Below are 18,241 nucleotides of genomic sequence, written 5' to 3'. Positions count from 1 at the left end.
GTGTTGTAAAGTGTTATGTGTGACAAGAAGAGTGTATGTCTGCAGACAGAATGCCAGCAGTCCATCAGTGGGAGAGGCAGAAAGAAAAGACAGCTACCTGAGTAAAAGAGGTGCAACTTGACAACCACAGAAGTGTTTACCTGTTAAGCAGCTGTATCTAACCCTCCTGATACCCAGGCAGGTAGTACCGGTAATGCACCTCCCTGGTCAGTGACTGCCTACCAACTAATGTACTACCTAACGGTTGGTCATTTCGTGGAAATATAATAAAAAAAAAAACCCTGCATGCCTGGACATCAAGTGGCCATAACTCAGACATACAAGGAAAGGGTCTCCAAATGATAAAAATGTCAACAAAAAACTGAGAAGCAATCATATTTTTCATGCACAGGGTCTTTTGGATACTTTCCTAGCCTTAAGAAGTCAAGGAATATGACATACATGGTATATCTCCTTGAATCCTATGGGTATGTGCTTCTGAGCCAATTCTAATTGTTTGCCTATTTTGTCCTTGACCCAAAATCCAATCTTTTTACGAAAGGAGACCTATCCCATCCAACTAATGACCAACTGCACTCTTCTGATATCCTGTCTTCGAAACTCTCCTTAACTATCACTTTCTGATCATCAATATGGTTTTCATGGTGCAAGCTTTAAAAGTGATCTCTACTATGTGACTTCTCTCTAGTCCTTCTTCCTTCTGGATTTGGGAAATCTTTTGTCTTGGCTCTCAACATCTCCAAAGCATTTGAGTGTGTGGCATGTGGCTTTGCACACATTTGCAACCTAATACTCAAATATCTTAATTGAAATTTTGCTCATTATATGGGGGATGGCTGTGCCATACTACAAGTGACTGTGTTCTCTCCATGTAGATTCAGTGGAACATGTAGATTTAGTGGCAGTGTCCTTTACTTACATTTGAACAACTGCCCTCATCTATGGTTTACAGCTTTTATATGGTTAATACAGTAAAAATAAGTATCAGTTTGATAAAAGAAGGGCTAGTATTTGATGACACTTCTCATATGGAATTGTATTCATTTATGAGTATATTTTGAAGATTTTGATGAAAGGTCATCATGAAACATTATAATCAGTTACTAGAATGCAGTAACTGACATTTCTCAACCAATTCTAAATCTCCAGCACCCTTATCCTTAACCAATGTAGCTTTATACTACAACTTTCAATTCTTGTTTCTGTTTCAGTAGAGCATAAGACAGCCAAGAGGTCTTATTTTGACTCTTGCACAGACAGTCATTTTTTTTAACAGCAGTAAGAAAGCTGTGCAGGAACAAATTCAAACAAGAGTAAAAGATATTGGTAAAGATGGACCATAGGCTCAAATGGAAAGACAACAATAAAGTTTATCTTTAAGTGAAAAGATGTATTATAGGGATAGGCAGTGCATGAAGTATTCAAAGAGAGTACTGTGTTGTTTTATCACATAGTGAGCAATGGAATCAAACCATTAACGTAAACTGAGTTATTAATCATTTGATTATCAGTTTACTAACTCTTAAAACAAATCATTTATTGTACCTGGTTCTAATGTAAGCCAATATTCATTCTTTGGGTTTCTTATAATCTTTGTAAGATTCTGGAAGTGTATGTAAAACTCTTGGACCTTTTCCAATGGAAGTGATGACAAAGGAGCTCGGTCATACATGTTGTATCTGCAATAGTTACATTAATTTCAAAATAAGGTGATATAAAAATTATAAAAGAAAACTTTGCAGCATATATAATTTTTCCCTAGTTGGATATCAATTGCATCTTCCAAGAATTTTGAAATCTTAATAGATAATTCAGTCAAGAAAATGGGATAATCTAAAGTGCTCTGATAGAATAACTTGTTAGACTTCCTTAATTTCTTTATTTAGTGGCTTTGGAGCAATAATCAAGCCATTATGGGGGTTTGACTTCCATGGAGTACTACAATTATCAACTTGTGCAAGATACAGAGGATGTTCAACTCTCAACATGCCAAACTGCTTCAACTTTCTTATCTGCGTGTATGCACTATAATAAAGCTCTTACTTCTTATACTGTCTGCATCAACTGTTTCTATCAATCAATCCATCTATCATCAAAACCAAACACTAAGATCATCATGATCTTTCCAACTAACCTGAATTGCTGTAATTGACCTGTGACTTGGTGATGCTTAAAAATGGTGTCAAGAGACATGTGGCATTGTCCATCCTCTATATACTCTGAAGGTATAGCTTCAGAGGAAAGGAAGTTGTAACCTTTAGGATCCCTGTTATAGAACTGTTCTGCAACACTAAATCCATCAACAAGCAAGTTCTCCCCACCTTCTGCAGCTGGCTGTAAACAGTGAAACACCTGGATTCTGTAATAATGAACATATTCATAATCACTTACTGCAATAATCAATACAGAATTTCCTCTTACAGTGTACATTCATCTAGGCACTCACCTATCTATTGCAGCATTTTTTCAAAAGTTACACATTACATCACATGAAGCTTACAGGAAAAAAATCGAGATAATGTTCATTAAATGAGCTTAAATCATCGAAGCTACTGGCCTGCACGCCTGTGAAAAGTAAGTGGTGTCCGTATGAGCCCCAATAAAACCTGAGGAATATGCAGTATCTGCGTGTTCACGACTTGCTTCTGAAAAGGACCAAAATTCTCCAAAAAGAGTCTTCTTTATGGCACACACTTTTTCTATAGCTGCACATGTTGATTTGGTATCTGCTGGGACCTGTCAAGAACAAAATTATTCACAACTGCCTCTCTGCATCAAGTCATACATTTATCATGTTTTAAAGCAGTGTGCTTGCAGTCTGCCAATGTAATTCAACACAACGTACAGGCTAAACACGAAAGCTATCATATCTTCACCCGACCCCATCTACGAAGAAGAGTCCCTTTCGACTATCTCAAAAATCATTCCATTTTCAATGCATTCACAATTATGCTTCCTTTCTGAGCATAACTCACAATCTATGTTGTACTGATAGTTTCAGGCATATTATCTTTAAGTAAAACCATACAACCTGATGAACTTCCAAAGAGCAATTATCATTAAACAGGTAAACATTAATAAAACTGCAAAAGACCATTCAAGAGGCATTTACCTGACTTTATGTCATGTCCTACTGCAAGTTACAGTTAAGCAAATGAGTTCATTGTTTCAAATTTTTGTATGTACTGATGTCTGTCTTCACATAATAAACATTTGTTATAAATCTCAGCTCCATCATTCACCATCTATACAGAAGGTAAGTATGTTGTAGGTATGAACTTTCTAACTTAAACTGATCTTGAATTATCCTGCTAATGAGAATGTGCCCACAAACAGACAAACAGGTAATAAACTATCACCTTTTTGGAAGGGAACATAGGACCTATGCCTGAGGAGCCTTCTCAAAACAGGTTTGGTAACTAGAGGCAAGCTCTTGTAAAAGGTTGATCTGGAAGCACTACTTCTACTGATCCATGTCTGTGACTTGTCAGAAGGCCTAAACTGATAACTGAATATATTTGTGGATGATTCCAAAGTCATGAAGGAAGTAAAAGAACAAAGATGATTTTATCAACATGGAAGAGAGCCTGGACAAACTCTGAAGTTGGGTTGAGACACTGTTGGTAGAATTCAGCCTCAGTAAATGCAATGTAATGAGGATGGAAAATAGTAAAATACGGCCTATCTATCAATATATACCTCTGATGCCCATTCAGGAATTCCCTCAAGGGGGTGGCCACAGCAAAAGAGGGTCTAAATAAAACATTATCTAGCAAGAAATAAGATACAAAAATCTATGTGTAAGAAGGATTTGAGAGTTACCACTGTACCTATACTGTCAAAAGAGCTCCACCTCAGGAGGACTGTAAAGGTATCAATGTCTGCTGGTAAATATTACAATTACATTCAAATACTTGGATAAAGAAATTTTTCATAATATAACATATATCAAGCCAGAACTATAATATTTTTCTCAACATAAGTCACTGCACTTAAAGAAGTGCAAAGGAACTAACAAGAAAGTCCAAAGGAAAGTTACAAATATGGTACAAGAATTAAGTGATCTGAGTTTCTGAGAATAAGAGGTAAGAAATATTTTCACATATAAAGAGAGAAGAATAAGGGGTGACTTGGTCACATCTTCTAAGCCAGATCTTTTTTTCATGTTAGCTGAGACAGCATGGAGAAATAAATACCCTAATCCAGGCCATCTGTAGGGCAGGATAGCACCAGGAATGGATGAAGGCAAGCAAGTATGAATATGTAGATGTTTATATATGTATAAGTCTGTGTATGTGTATGTATATGTATGTATGTATGCATTTATGTACATATATGTGTTCATGAAAGGATAGGACATTCTTCGTCTGTTTCCTGGCGCTACCTTGCTGATGCCGGAGGCAGCAATTAAGTATAATAAATAAATATATATATATATATATATATATTTATTTATTATTTATTTTGCTTTGTCGCTGTCTCCCACGTTAGCGAGGTAGCGCAAGGAAACAGACGAAAGAATGTGACTCACTTCCTTTTCCATGGTTTCATTTGCTGCTAAGTCCACTCCCAGATATCTAAAACACTTCACTTACTCCAATTTTTCTCCATTCAAACTTACATCCTAATTAACTTGGCCCTCATCCCTACTGAGCCTAATAACCTTGCTCTTATTCACATTTACTCTTTCTCCTTTCACACACTTTTCCAAACTTAGTCACCAACTTCCACAGTTCCTCACTCAAATCAGCCACCAGAGCTGTATCATCGGCAAACAACAACTGACTGACTTCCCATGCCCTGATATCTCCAACAGACTGCATACTCATCCCTCTCCCCAAAACTCTTGTATCTACCTCCCTAACCACCCCATTCATAAACAAATTAAACAACCATGGGGACATCACACAGCCCTGCCACAGACCAGCCTTCACTGGGAACCAATCACTTTCCTCTCTTCCTACTCACACACGTGCCTTACATACTTGGTAAAAACTTTTCACTGCTTCTAGCAGCTTACCCCACATACCATATGCTCTTAAGACCTTCCACTAAGCATTTCAATCAACCCTATCATATGCATTCTCCAGATTCATAAATGCTACGTACAAATTTATCCATTTTTCCAAGTATTTCTCACACATTCTTCAGAGCAAACACCTAAGCCACACATCCTCTACCGCTTCTGAATATGCATATATGAATAGTTTGAATATGCATCTTTATCCCCTTTGTCTTTGTACAATGGCACTATGCATGCATTCCACTAATCCTCAGGTACTTCACCATCATTCATACATACACTGAATATCTCATGGTTCAAGGTATAACATTTACACATAAAGAATGAATCAAATTCAAAGTCTGAACAACACATACCTCTGAAATGATGGCAAAGCCATTTCTGACTATGGAGTAAATAACTCGCCGTACACCAGCTTTCTTCGGGTCATACAAGTCTCCAACAGGAATCTGTCATAATACATTCACATCATCTTCACTAGAAGTTAGCAAGTCAGTACATTTCTTAAATGGCTTGAGTCTCTTGTCTTATGCATCTGTCATATTAAAACATCCATTAATCACAGGTTGTATCTTTGACATTGCAAATCCCAACTGATATGCAGAGGTACTCTTAACCACTTAAATTACGGCCCTTCTTTGTAACTTAAGTTTTAACTTCATATCTACTAACAAAAATAAATATTAGCCTTATCTAAGGAAAAAACTACACGCTGCAGAGCATAATCTTAGCACTCAGACAATGTTTAAAATAATGCATGCTTTCTCTTCCTGTACACAGGAGCAGTTAGACCTAAAAATGGAAAACTCAAACCATTCCAACATAGAGTCTACCTATCCAAATAGCCCATCCTATACACAACAGCCAACTGGGGCCTTGATAAACAAATGAAACATCAGTGGTTGTAAATAATATAGCATAGCTGCACTGCACAATTACTCTACTTATCTGGTAGGATCTTAATTCTGGATACTTCTAATCTACCAAATTACATAATCAGCAAAATTAAAATGGAATTCATTTATCATTTCATTTCAGCTGTCCAGTAATGTTAAATGTATTAAGATAATGAATTTTTGTTTTTTTTCCAATCAGTTGCAAGTCAATGTACACTGTCATACATCAATACAATGCACCCTAATTCTGAAGTACTGTTAGTCTGAAATTTTACAACTTTAATGTCATAACATGAAGCCTTGCTGTACTCACATACTAAAGTGATTCATCTGGCATAATGTGTCACAATTCACATTCCTCCTTGCACACAAAATACCCTTTACTTTTACTCACATACATTCTTATTCCTTACAATTAAAGTGACTGATGAATGACTACTAAGAACTAACCAAAAAACAGAAATGCTTAGCATATGATTTACATCATGCTTGTGATCACTGCACCATGTGTTAATCAATAACTGCACTGCCTGAATAAATTCATGGCCTCCATTCAAGTTTTAAATGAAAAAAATAATATGCACAATGAAAGGAGATAAACTTGGTGATTAGAGCAAAATCAGTCAAACACTAGATAAACTGTACATTTCAAAACATTCTATAAACTGATACACATATCAAGGCTGTGTACATAACAAACAGGACAACTCTCAGCACTGAAATATGGAACAAACCATATAAACTAATCTCAAAAAAGGAAAGAAACAGTATTTGTAACTTGCCGTGGTCATGTGTGCTGGGGGAAACGTAGCTGCCCTCCAAGTACAATAAGGCACTTTGTGTGAGGTTCTTCGACCTTCATAAGAATTCTGCCACAGGAATTTGTAGTCATATTTTGATATGTGGCCATCAGGCCCTGTTAGATATATAAAAAACATTGAATTATCATCATGTTTAACCCTTCAATGCTGGATGAATGTAACATCATAACTCTGAAAAAAATCTTAAAATTTGTCTCCTATCATAAAATGAAAGAAATACATGCAAAAGAAAATTGTATGTACAAACAAGCAAGCTAACAATACCTAATATGGCTGGGGTATAATGCTGAAGTTCATACATAGGTCCCCCAGCAGATGTGCTACATGGATGGTAGAGAATAAAATCAGAGTGGGGGGGTTGAGTCTTATGCATGCATTCAGTAATGACACTTATCACTGTTTTAGGAATACATGTAAAAGTAGTGAAGGATCTGTACAAACAAGTGACCTAACATAACTTTCCTGGCTGTGGGACAGTGATGAAGTTATGGTGGAAATCCATCAGCAAAGGTGGTGGAGGGAGGCATGTAATGCTATCTATCTATATCTCTTATACCTGTTCTCTCCACGAACTCCCATCTAAGGATGGACAAGACAAGAGTCTCCACTTATCCCTATCCTTGCATGCCTCCCTCGCACACACCATTCCACGTAATCTTCCTCCGTTTTTCTCTGCCCAGTATTCTTCCACTCTATTTCCCCATGCCATGGATGGTTTTCTTCTCACACTAACCCTTTATTTGTACTATCATATACTCTCCTTGTATGCTCCTTAACTTGCATTCTTTCCACATGCCCAAACTACCTTAAAGTATTACCTTTCACCCACTCTACCACTCCACAATTCACTAAATGACACAACTCTTTATGGTCACTATATACATATATTTACATTTCTTTACAAATAATCACATATATTCACATTTTCTTTCTTTCTTCCTTTCACCTTTGTCAGTTGTTTCATGCATTAGCAAGGCAGCACCAGGAACAGACAAAGAAAGGCCCATTTGCCTGCTCCATTCTCTAGCTGTCATATGCAATGCATCAAAACCAGTCCCCAATCCACTACGAGGTTCCCCATGGCTGCTTCACTTGCCTTGTTCAGTCCACTGACAGCACATTGGTCCGGTATACATGTCTTCAATTCATTTACCATATATCTACACATATTTTACCCTTCAAGCTTGCTTCCTGAGAGTGGAAGCCTCTAAAATAAGCATGTATGGTGACAAAAGCAACTTTTAGCAGCATATAAATGTCAATTTATTGAGGATGTAAGGCAAGTGTATGAGCAGGAAGAGAGGAAAGTGATTGGTTCTCAATGAATGTTGGTTTGTGGCAGGGGTGCATGATGTCTCCATGGTTGTTTAATCTGTTTATGGATGGGGTTGTTAGGGAGGTGAATGCAAGAGTTTTGGAGAGGGGGCAAGTATGCAGTCTGTTGTGGATGAGAGGGCTTGGGAAGTGAGTCAGTGGTTGTTCGCTGATGATACAGCGCTGGTGGCTGATTTGGGTGAGAAACTGCAGAAGCTAGTAACTGAGTTTGGTAAAATGTGTGAAAGAAGAAAGCTTGGAGTAAATGTGAATAAGAGGAAGGTTATTAGGTACAGTAGCACTGAGGGACAAGTCAATTGGGAGGTATGTTTGAATGGAGGAAAACTGGAGGAAGTGAAGTGTTTTAGATACCTGGGAGTGGACTTTGCAGTGGATGGAACCATGGAAGCAGAAGTGAGTCACAGAGTGGGGGAGGGAGTGAAAGTTATGGGAGCATTGAAAAATGTGTGGAAGACGAGAACATTATCTCGGAAAGCAAAAATGGGTATGTTTGAAGGAATAGTGGTTCCAACAATGTTATATGGTTGCGAGGCATGGGCTATAGATAAGGTTGTGCGGAGGAAGGTGGATGTGTTGGAAATGAGATGTTTGAGGACAATATGTGGTGTGAGGTGGTTTGATCGAGTAAGTAGTGAAAGGGTAAGAGAGATGTGTGGTAATAAAAAGAGTGTGGTTGCGAGAGCAGAAGAGGGTGTACTGAAATGGTTTGGTTACATGGAGAGAATGAGTGAGGAAAGATTGACAAAGAAGATATATGTGTCAGAGGTGGAGGGAACGAGAAGTGGGAGACCAAATCGAAGGAGGAAGGATGAAGTGAAAAAGATTTTGAGCAACTGAGGCCTGAACATGCAGGAGGGTGAAAGGCGTGCAAGGAATAGAGTAAATTGGAACGATGTGGTATACCAGGGTCGACGTGCTGTCAATGGATTGAACTAGGGCATGTGAAGCGTCTAGGGTAAACCATGGAAAGTTTTGTGGGGCCTGGATGCGGAAAGGGAGCTGCTGTTTCGGTGAATCATACATGACAGCTAGAGACTGAGTGTGAATGAATGTGGCCTTTGCTGTCTTTTCATAGCGCTACCTCACATGCATGCGGGGGGAGGGGGTTGTCATTTGCATGCGTGGCAGGTGGCAACGGGAATGAATAAAGGCAGCACGTATGAATAATGTACATGTGTATATATGTCTGTGTATGTATATATATGTATATGTTGAAATGTATAGGTATGTATATGTGCATGTGTGGATGTGTATGTATATACACGTGTATGTGGGTGGGTTGGGCCATTCTTTCGTCTGTTTCCTTGCGCTACCTTGCTAACGTGGGAGACAGCGACAGAGTATAATAAATAAATTTCAATATATCAAAAAAAGGAGAGGTGACAATAAGCCCACAAACATTAACACCCATATGATACCTCCAAAGACCCGTTAAATGTTTTTGTATGAAGATTCCCTGTATTCAAGGATTACGAAGATGGAATAACTTTAAGAAACTTATAATTTTGGAAAAGTTAATCAAAATATCAGGACTTTTTTCTCTACATGGACAACATAATTTTGACATGGTCTGATATGATGCATACAGATATACAAACTCGAATACACTTTATAATCTTGAATAGGTTATCTGTAATATATATTTTGATCTTTTAACAAGGCTAAATCAGCTGTAACATGATGACATGTGATGGATACTAATATCATATGCAGCTAAAGATGCATGTGAAATCCACGTTCAAGAAAAGATATAGTGCACTAATCTATTCATGCCATAAAGACTGCTAAAAGATTGTATACTTACATTGAAGTTCCAATTCCTCTTGAGTTGTCTTGATAGCAGCAGGTTGAATATTGAGTGGGAGCTTGCACACATCATAAACTCTCTGTTTTGTAAAGGAGTTATAACAAAGATGACAACGGCAGTGATCTCGCAGCCAGGAGTATGATAGGCTTAGGTCGTGAGGCCAGCGGGAATGACGGAGTTCCAGCCATGAACCAAAGCCCATAGCTTCAGTTTCTAAATTCAAAGAACAAATTTGAGTGTAAGTTAACTCTTGAACTGTGGCATTCATCTGAAATTACACACCCAGTGAGAAAAAAAATTCTTTGCTATTAAAGAATATCTCTATCATATGGAAGAAAATACTTAAAAAAAAAAAGCACTATGCTTTCCTCTATATAATATTGGTGTACTGAGTTCATTTGGAAAGGCCTTGCCTAGTGTTATGGATGCTCTTAATCTATGTAAGTATCTAACAATTATGTATATTCTTTCTAGGTGTGATTCCACTCTACCTACACCTAAATGCATCACACACTTTATGGTTTATCCATAGGGAATTTTACAAATTCCATATGTATCATTCACATGTCTTTTTAACATAAAATTCTTTATATTATTCATGTTATCATTTATGTATCATCTATACATGCACGACATTACTGATATGAAGTAATGAAAATATAATCTTATTTTCATCAAACATATAAACAACAATACACGAGAACATATTTCTTCTCTATTCATAAAAAAGTGATTACAATGTTGGCCACATATATCTGGCTTCCTGCTCTTAAAATGTAATTACATTGTCTTTGATGACTTATGGGTGATGAATAACATCTTTTTTTCAGTTATGTTGTTAGGTTGATTGTAACATACAGAGTTAAGAGACAGAATCATACATCAACTGAGAATACATATGAGGGAAGCAACCATCATCTACTTTCATATAATGCATGTCTCAATTGTATACATGAACACATATCAGGTATGGTGTACTTTAAGGCTTAAAGATGTGAATCTCAGGAAATCATACGAAAGAGACAACAAAGATGCATTATAGAAGGTGCTATGGGCGAATTGTCATAAACAGAAACTTACTAAATGCATTAAGTTTTTACTGAAGCGTATGTCATATCTAGGAGCACATAGTGAGGGCAAGAGACTCCTGGTGATGATGGGTTTGTGTCAAAGATATCCAATGTTACCATGACTTCTCAAGCTCAGAGATGAAGTGGTAAAGGAGGTAAATGAGCAAAGGACTAGTCTGCAGAATGGGAAGGTACAGGAAACTAATTATTTGTTTTCTGCAAATGAAACAATTATGGTGGCAGACTCCATGATGACACTTTAGAAGTTGGTGACAGAGTTTGGGAATGTGTAAAAGAAAAAGATGAAAGTATGGCAATGAAGTGCAGCTGTGGGCTGGGAGAGGTTTAAAAGGGAAGAAGCTGGAGGATGCAAAAGGGCTGAAGTCCCTGGGAGTAGATGAGGCAGAAGAAGGAAGGAACCATGGGGTCTGAAAGGAGTCACAGGGTGGAAGGAGTGTTAAGGAGTGTGTGTGAGAGAAAAGATCAATATCTGGAAGGGAAAAGATGGGTCTATTAGAGGAATAAGTAGTCCTGGCAGCATTATAAGGATGAAAGTCTTTGGCTTTGAATGCAAAGGAAGGAAAATAGGTGGATGAGCTGGAAATGAAAAGCCTGATGATGATGTGTGGCATGAAAGGTGGTGACCATTTACAAAATGACAAAACAAACACAAATATTTCCCCACAGAAAACCAACCACACTATACATTATCAAATTCAACATAACTGGCATCAAAAACAAAGGCACAGAACAACTCAACTTACTCAAGCCCACAATATATACAAAGCACTCACCCTATAAACCAGACTTACACCTACACTGACCCTCCTTCCCCTCTTATAACTAAATAACCCTAAGTGATTGGTTCCCAGTGAATATCAGGCTGGATGGGGTAGTTGGGAAGGTAAATGCAAGAGTTTTGGAGAGTACAAATGTGAATAAGAGCAAGGTTATCAGATTCAGTAGGGATGAGGGTCAAGTTAATTGGGATGTAAGTCTGATTGGAGAAAAACTGGAGGAAGTGAAGTGTTCTAGATATCTGGGACTGGACTCAGCAGCAGATGGAACCATGAAAGTGGAAGTGAGTCACAGGGTGGGGGAGGGAGTGAAGGTTCTGGGAGCAATGAAGAATGTGTGGAAGGAGAGAACATTATCTCAGAGAGCTAAAGTGGGTATGTTTGAAGGAATAGTACTTCCAACAATGTTATGTGGTTGCGAGACATGGGCTACAGATAGGGTTGTATGGAGAAGGGTGGATATGGAAATGAAATGTTTGAGAATATGTAGTGTGAGGTGGTTTGATTAAGTAATGAAAGGGTAAGATAGATGTGCGGAAATAAAAAGAGTGTGGTTGAGAGAGCAGATAAGGGTGTGTTGAATTGTTTGGACATATGGAGAGAATGGGTGAGGAAAGATTGACAAAGAGGATATATGTGTCAGAGGTGGAGGGAACAAGTAGCATGAGATCAAATTGGAAGCGGAAGTATGGAAAAAAAAGATTTTGAGCGATCAGGGTCTGAACATAGAGGAGGGTTTATATTTTTGTATATAATGGAATAAAAGCAAAATGATAATCACTCCATCATTGTGTAAGGTAGGAAAAAAAAATGAGTGGATGTTTGAGGGTCAAACTCCATCAAAATATCATCATTTACCCTGCTTGATGGCTTCCACTTACATGGGAAAATCTAACTTCCTGCACACTAATTCAATATTCACTGTCTTTCACACTTACTAACGTCAGGAGGTGTACAGTAATGTCTCCCCTTTGCCAGCCTGAAAAGAAATTCATCATTAATGAAAATGAAATTTAAGTTCAGAAAAATATTCTAACTACCTTGTTTCCTAATACAAATTACAAACAAACAACAGTCAAAATCTCCAGCAGGCACACAAAACACTCTATTAACATTAAACAGTAATACAGCTCACAATCTATGGCTCATATAGAACACATGTATTTTGAAAACCCATACAAATTAAGACATTTGACATTTCTTAGTACCATGAATAACAGACTACTAATTTTCTGTCAGACAACACATAAAGAAATGCAAAGGTGTAACAAAGCCCATATTTCTTTTTGCAGTCTTCATCAGAGGAGTCTTACCAAAGTGTAATTAACTATTTCCTTGTATGGGGAGGGAATTCCCTACAATCAGACTTCATATATTTCTTTATGTTCTCTGCATTAACCATTTTTTCATCATTTCAATCCATTCATACACCATTCTTTTACTGTAAAATTACTTTTTCACATCTTCCTTAACAAGGTTCTTGCTCGGTTTAATGTCAATAACCTCTGGTTATTCTATTCCTACTCTCTAAAAGAACTGTTCTCTGTATACATCATCAATCAGTTTTTAAAAATATTACAGTAATGTTCAGGTCAACCCTCACTCTCTTCTCTTCAATGGTGAGCACATATTAGGCATCTGGCCTTTTCCTGGGCCTGTTGCAGCTGATAGAAATATGCACTGAAGATACGCAAAGCTGTCCCTAAAGAATGTCTTAAATGAATAAATTAAAATAAAGCTATAATGGTATTACAGTCTATAATGGTATTACAGTAAGTCTATAGTGTCACATACTAGTACATTTAGCTTAAAAATATGCCACATAACTCTATGCATATGAGTTAAAGGTAGCAAAGAACAATTACTCATGGACATTTTTTAATGAATCATAATATCAAATAAATTTATGCATATAAGCTAAAAGTAGCACAGAGTAATTACTCATGAACATTGTTTAATGTATTGCATGTAGCATATATTTTCATCACTATTATAAACACCTTGCTTGGTACTATGTTCATTCTCTTTTCTATGCACATTAATGTGCAAATATTAATCATACAGGACAAGTTTCCATCAATACTGTTTGGCTATGTCTCTATCACTAACGTGATTAACATCCTAAGTTGGTTTGCTTATAGATCACAGAAAACTATAAACATGAACATGCAAATGATGTCATACTTACACCCAAGACATTATACCGTGATCTGATGTAATTGAAACCAAAGGCTAACACTGTGCTCCAACTCTTATCAATACTCTCAACTTTTCCCACTCTTCTGCTACTATGAGTACCTCCTACACTCTTAGCTAGAGATCATATTCCTTTGGGTCTTTGTAAATCATAAATCAATACCTTGGATTATATTCCTTAAGGTCTTGTTCATAAGACAAAATGAATAACTAGAACTTGTAAAGAACATATAAAGCCTCTTACATATTAAAGCTATGTATGTATCCATGAAATCTGGAGTTACTCACAATATCTTTAAGTGCAAAACTCTCTCACCATGCAATACAAATGGATAATTACAGGAGTCCCTTCTATCCTTATATGGCTCCTCCAGCACTCAGGGAGCTGGCCACTCTCAACATCTAACAGATATGTAATAAGAGTTAATACACTATCTTCAGCTTTGCTGATATCTAAAGTAATCATCAAGAAAATCCTGGACCTCAATATTCTTTATCCACATACATGATACAACAACTGTATCCCAGTATGTGAACTTGATATTCTTTGCAGGGAGTAAAACTTCCCTCTCAAAAAAAAACACAAAAAAAAATAATCAACTATGGATCACAAGTCATACATGACAAGCTAAGTAAAAAAAATTACCCTAATCACAGGTGATACTTTCAGTGAACTGTTTAGAAATCAGCATCAGGAACAAATGGACAATAATTTCACTTACACATATTCAATGTCTAGCTGTTCTGTATAGTGCACAGAAACCAGAGCCCGCCATCTACAGACCCCTACATGATTTATCTTCACCATATATATAATCTGCTCTGATTCAGCCCACTGAGAGTATGTTGATCTCCATATAACAAATCAATCCAGTTCATTTTATCCAATACATGCCTCTTACCCTCCTGAATGTTCAAGCCCCTATACCCCAAAGATTCATAACTTCTCCATCTACCCCATTCCCTTACTCTCTCCTCTTCTGTCATATATATATATATATATATATATATATATATATATATATATATATATATATATATATATATATATATATCCCTGGGGATAGGGGATTAAGAATACTTCCCACGTATTCCCTGCGTGTCGTAGAAGGCGACTAAAAGGGGAGGGAGCGGGGGGCTGGAAATCCTCCCCTCTCGTTTTTTTTTAATTTTCCAAAAGAAGGAACAGAGGGGGCCAGGTGAGGATATTCTGAAAAAGGCCCAGTCCTCTGTTCTTAACGCTACCTCGCTAGTGCGGGAAATGGCGAATAGTTTGAAAAAAAAAAAAAAAAAAAAAAAAAAAAAATATATATATATATATATATATATATATATATATATATATATATATATATATATATATATATATATATATCATCTTACTCAGTCTTTCTTCATTCAACCTTTCTACATGCCAAAACCATTCCAGCATACACTGGTTGAGCCAAGCAGACGTTTTCACAACTAAATTTTTCTTTCACATTCTCATTCCTTACATGATCAATGTCATACCAGTGTCCTTAGGCACTCAATTTTCAAAACACCCCCCCACCACCTTTCCTTTCCTGTGCATTCAATACACAAGATTCACATCCACACAACACTGTCGGAACAACTATACCTAAAAATATACCCATCTCTGCCCTTACAAACACTGACTTCCACATGATCCTTAGTGCACCCTGGATTTCAGCACCTTCTCCCATCCTATGACACACTTCAGGACCATAATTCCACCCACTGTCATATCCACTTCCAGGTAGCACTCCTCTTCCAACAGATCCCCAATTCAAACTTACACTCAAACTTCCTCCTTTCCCAGACTCTTCCAAATTGTAACTCCACCTACAGGTAGTATTTGATCAGGAAGGCACTACCATCTGGGTGCTGAGAGGGGTAGCAACAGCAACAGAATGAGCCAGAATCACAGTGGCAGCAATGTTCCCCTCCTCAGCCCAGGATGTTGTCTTTCCTTTCAGCCTCACACACATGGGTTGCTGGAATACAACCCATAAACACAAACTTTCTCTCCATCTAACAAATAATAAATGACATCTAATTCACATGATTCTTTAACTTAATTCATATCTTTTTTTTAACTTTTGGGACAGGAAAGTAAGAAAACTATTCACATACTTCCTGCATGTCAGGTAAAATAACTATCAGGGGTATGTGCCAGGAGTTGGAAAAATTTCCAAGACAGGAACAAATCCAAACCAAAAAACAAAAATACTTTTATTTTACTTTCTAAACAAGGAAAATCATGGTATGAACATTTCAAACATTTGCAACATATACCAACGGCTACAGGAATATCATCTACAGTCTGCTACTGTATGTTTGCTTTCTTCCACTTCCCTTGGAGCAATCTCTCATTGACTCTCTACACATCTCAAGTGATGAACTGAGTGTTTTTATACTCTTTTTGAGTGCTCCATTTAAGGAAATAATCTATCAGGGCCATGTGCCTCATATGCATAATGATTCTTTGATATCCTGCTTATGTTTTAAGAATCGTTCATTTTTTCCCATGGTTATTCTCTCTCTCTCTCTCTCTCTCTCTCTCTCTCTCTCTCTCTCTCTCTCTCTCTCTCTCTCTCTCTCTCTCTCTATTGCTGAGGTTATTGTGTCCTTCATTGTGGAAACAGAAGTTTGCATTAAGCTCTTCATGTACTTCCTTCTATATTTCTACAACCTTTCCCTCTGGGTATTTCAGTTTCACTAATTTTGCTTTACCTGTTAACCTGCTCTTAACAGTTTATGAGAGGTCCAGATCTTCATTTAAATCTTCTACAGTTCCTTTTCACAATCATTTTTACTGTTCCTTCCTTATTTCACCATAGTAATTTCTTGTCCTGTACTTTTCTAAAGCTGCTAGCCTGGTGTGATACCCAAATATTTCCCAAAATAAACAATATATCATGTGTGTGTGCAAGAGATCATTACTAAGTATAGATAATGTATTGCTACATTAGATAACATAAGATAAAAATTACTTCAGAAATAAAAGAATTTGTATATCTCGTACAAACTGGTTAAAATAATTACCAACAGACATTAAAATGCATATAATATACATTTGGTTCATAACATTCTCATTCATAGTTGACAGGCTTGGCTATGGCTCTATTTGGAGGTATAAGCATCCAATGATCTCCACTAGAGTGCTTTCATAAGTATCCCATAAGCATCTTATACAGTATTAACCATCCCCAAAAAAATAAAAAATAAAAATTCTGAGTTCGTAATGTATCCATCTAATTTTATAACTCACTATTTTGAACTGTGTAACTGTCCTAAGAAAAGGGCAATGCAATGCATATCATAGTGCATATATCTAGTGTATTCACTGTTTCTCACAGGCAAGAATGAGTCCGTTTTTTGTAATACATTCCCTATATCATTTTAAAATACCGGTACTCTAGTCATTCCTGTACTGAAATTCATGAGTTTCTAGTTTGCTATAGATTAAGCTCTCATTACTACTATTAACAAGTAACCATGAAAAACAAACTCTATAAGATGTAAAGTCCGTAATGGCCATTTTTCTGTACCTTGAAGACGTTAAGGGCCCATTGATATTTTCTCACACGTCACAAAAAATGATACCTCGTAACCACTGGAAAACAAAATAAATTGATACAATAAAAAATATCTTGGTAAACTAACCACAAAATGGCAACCAAGTTAACACGTTATTACATCAACTTCCCTCTACATACTATCGAAACTATGCCAATAAAATATAGTCATGTTAAATCTTATCACTTTGAACAGATCATGATATCAATCAAGTTCTAGGTATGTTAACAAGAGCAACAAGTTTGACATTTTGAGTCTGGCACCGCAGCCACAGTCAGGCGGAAACATTATTATCTATAAAGAAAATGGCAAGAGGGAAACTGTCATGTATTTATTATTTCAACAGCATTTGAACATAAAGCCAACACGATCTAATGTGTCTGCCAGTTTTGTGATATATAACAATTCATTAACGTTCCCCTTAAACGAAATGAACAAAAATGCTTATCAATGATTGATTTCAAGGTCAAGCCACACATAATTACGTTCCAAAAGTTAACCAGTTATGATCACATAATGTCGCTACGTCATCACATTACAACTTATATTTCCACTTACCTAACAGTAGATGGTATCAAAATCCTAGCCCTACGGGCCGAAAGGTTCTTAAAAACAGAACACAAGCTAGCCATAGTGTCTCCCGGGGTGTAACACCCGATGATTCTTAACTCGGGTCGGGAAGTAATCAACAAGTGGAAGGCATTATCAAAGGTA

At 37.0% G+C, this 18,241-nt stretch overlaps 1 protein-coding gene across 4 annotated transcripts in view; it reads right to left on the bottom strand.

The window, feature by feature from the left end:
• Tmlh (Trimethyllysine hydroxylase) overlaps positions 1-18,241 on the bottom strand; it is a 20,694-nt gene extending 2,453 nt beyond the window's left edge. Inside the window, exons 1-8 of one of the 4 annotated variants that reach the window (XM_071696353.1) lie at positions 18,086-18,241; positions 12,688-12,728; positions 9,880-10,095; positions 6,702-6,835; positions 5,380-5,472; positions 2,558-2,736; positions 2,135-2,359; positions 1,546-1,679 (exon numbers count right to left, since the gene is read on the bottom strand). In XM_071696353.1, the coding sequence (XP_071552454.1) occupies positions 1,546-1,679; positions 2,135-2,359; positions 2,558-2,736; positions 5,380-5,472; positions 6,702-6,835; positions 9,880-10,095; positions 12,688-12,728; positions 18,086-18,159 (1,096 nt within the window). In that variant the 5' untranslated portion in view covers positions 18,160-18,241. Of the gene's footprint in view, positions 1-1,545; positions 1,680-2,134; positions 2,360-2,557; positions 2,737-5,379; positions 5,473-6,701; positions 6,836-9,879; positions 10,096-12,687; positions 12,729-17,499; positions 17,607-18,085 lie in introns of those variants that run through there. The other 3 variants (XM_071696354.1, XM_071696356.1, XM_071696355.1) reach the window with 3 other exon arrangements.

Source organism: Panulirus ornatus, chromosome 59 (genome assembly GCF_036320965.1).
Source record: "Panulirus ornatus isolate Po-2019 chromosome 59, ASM3632096v1, whole genome shotgun sequence".
Classification (NCBI taxonomy): Eukaryota; Metazoa; Arthropoda; class Malacostraca; order Decapoda; family Palinuridae; genus Panulirus; species Panulirus ornatus.
Note: the sequence above shows the minus strand (reverse complement) of the source record. Positions and strands in the feature narration are given on the sequence as shown.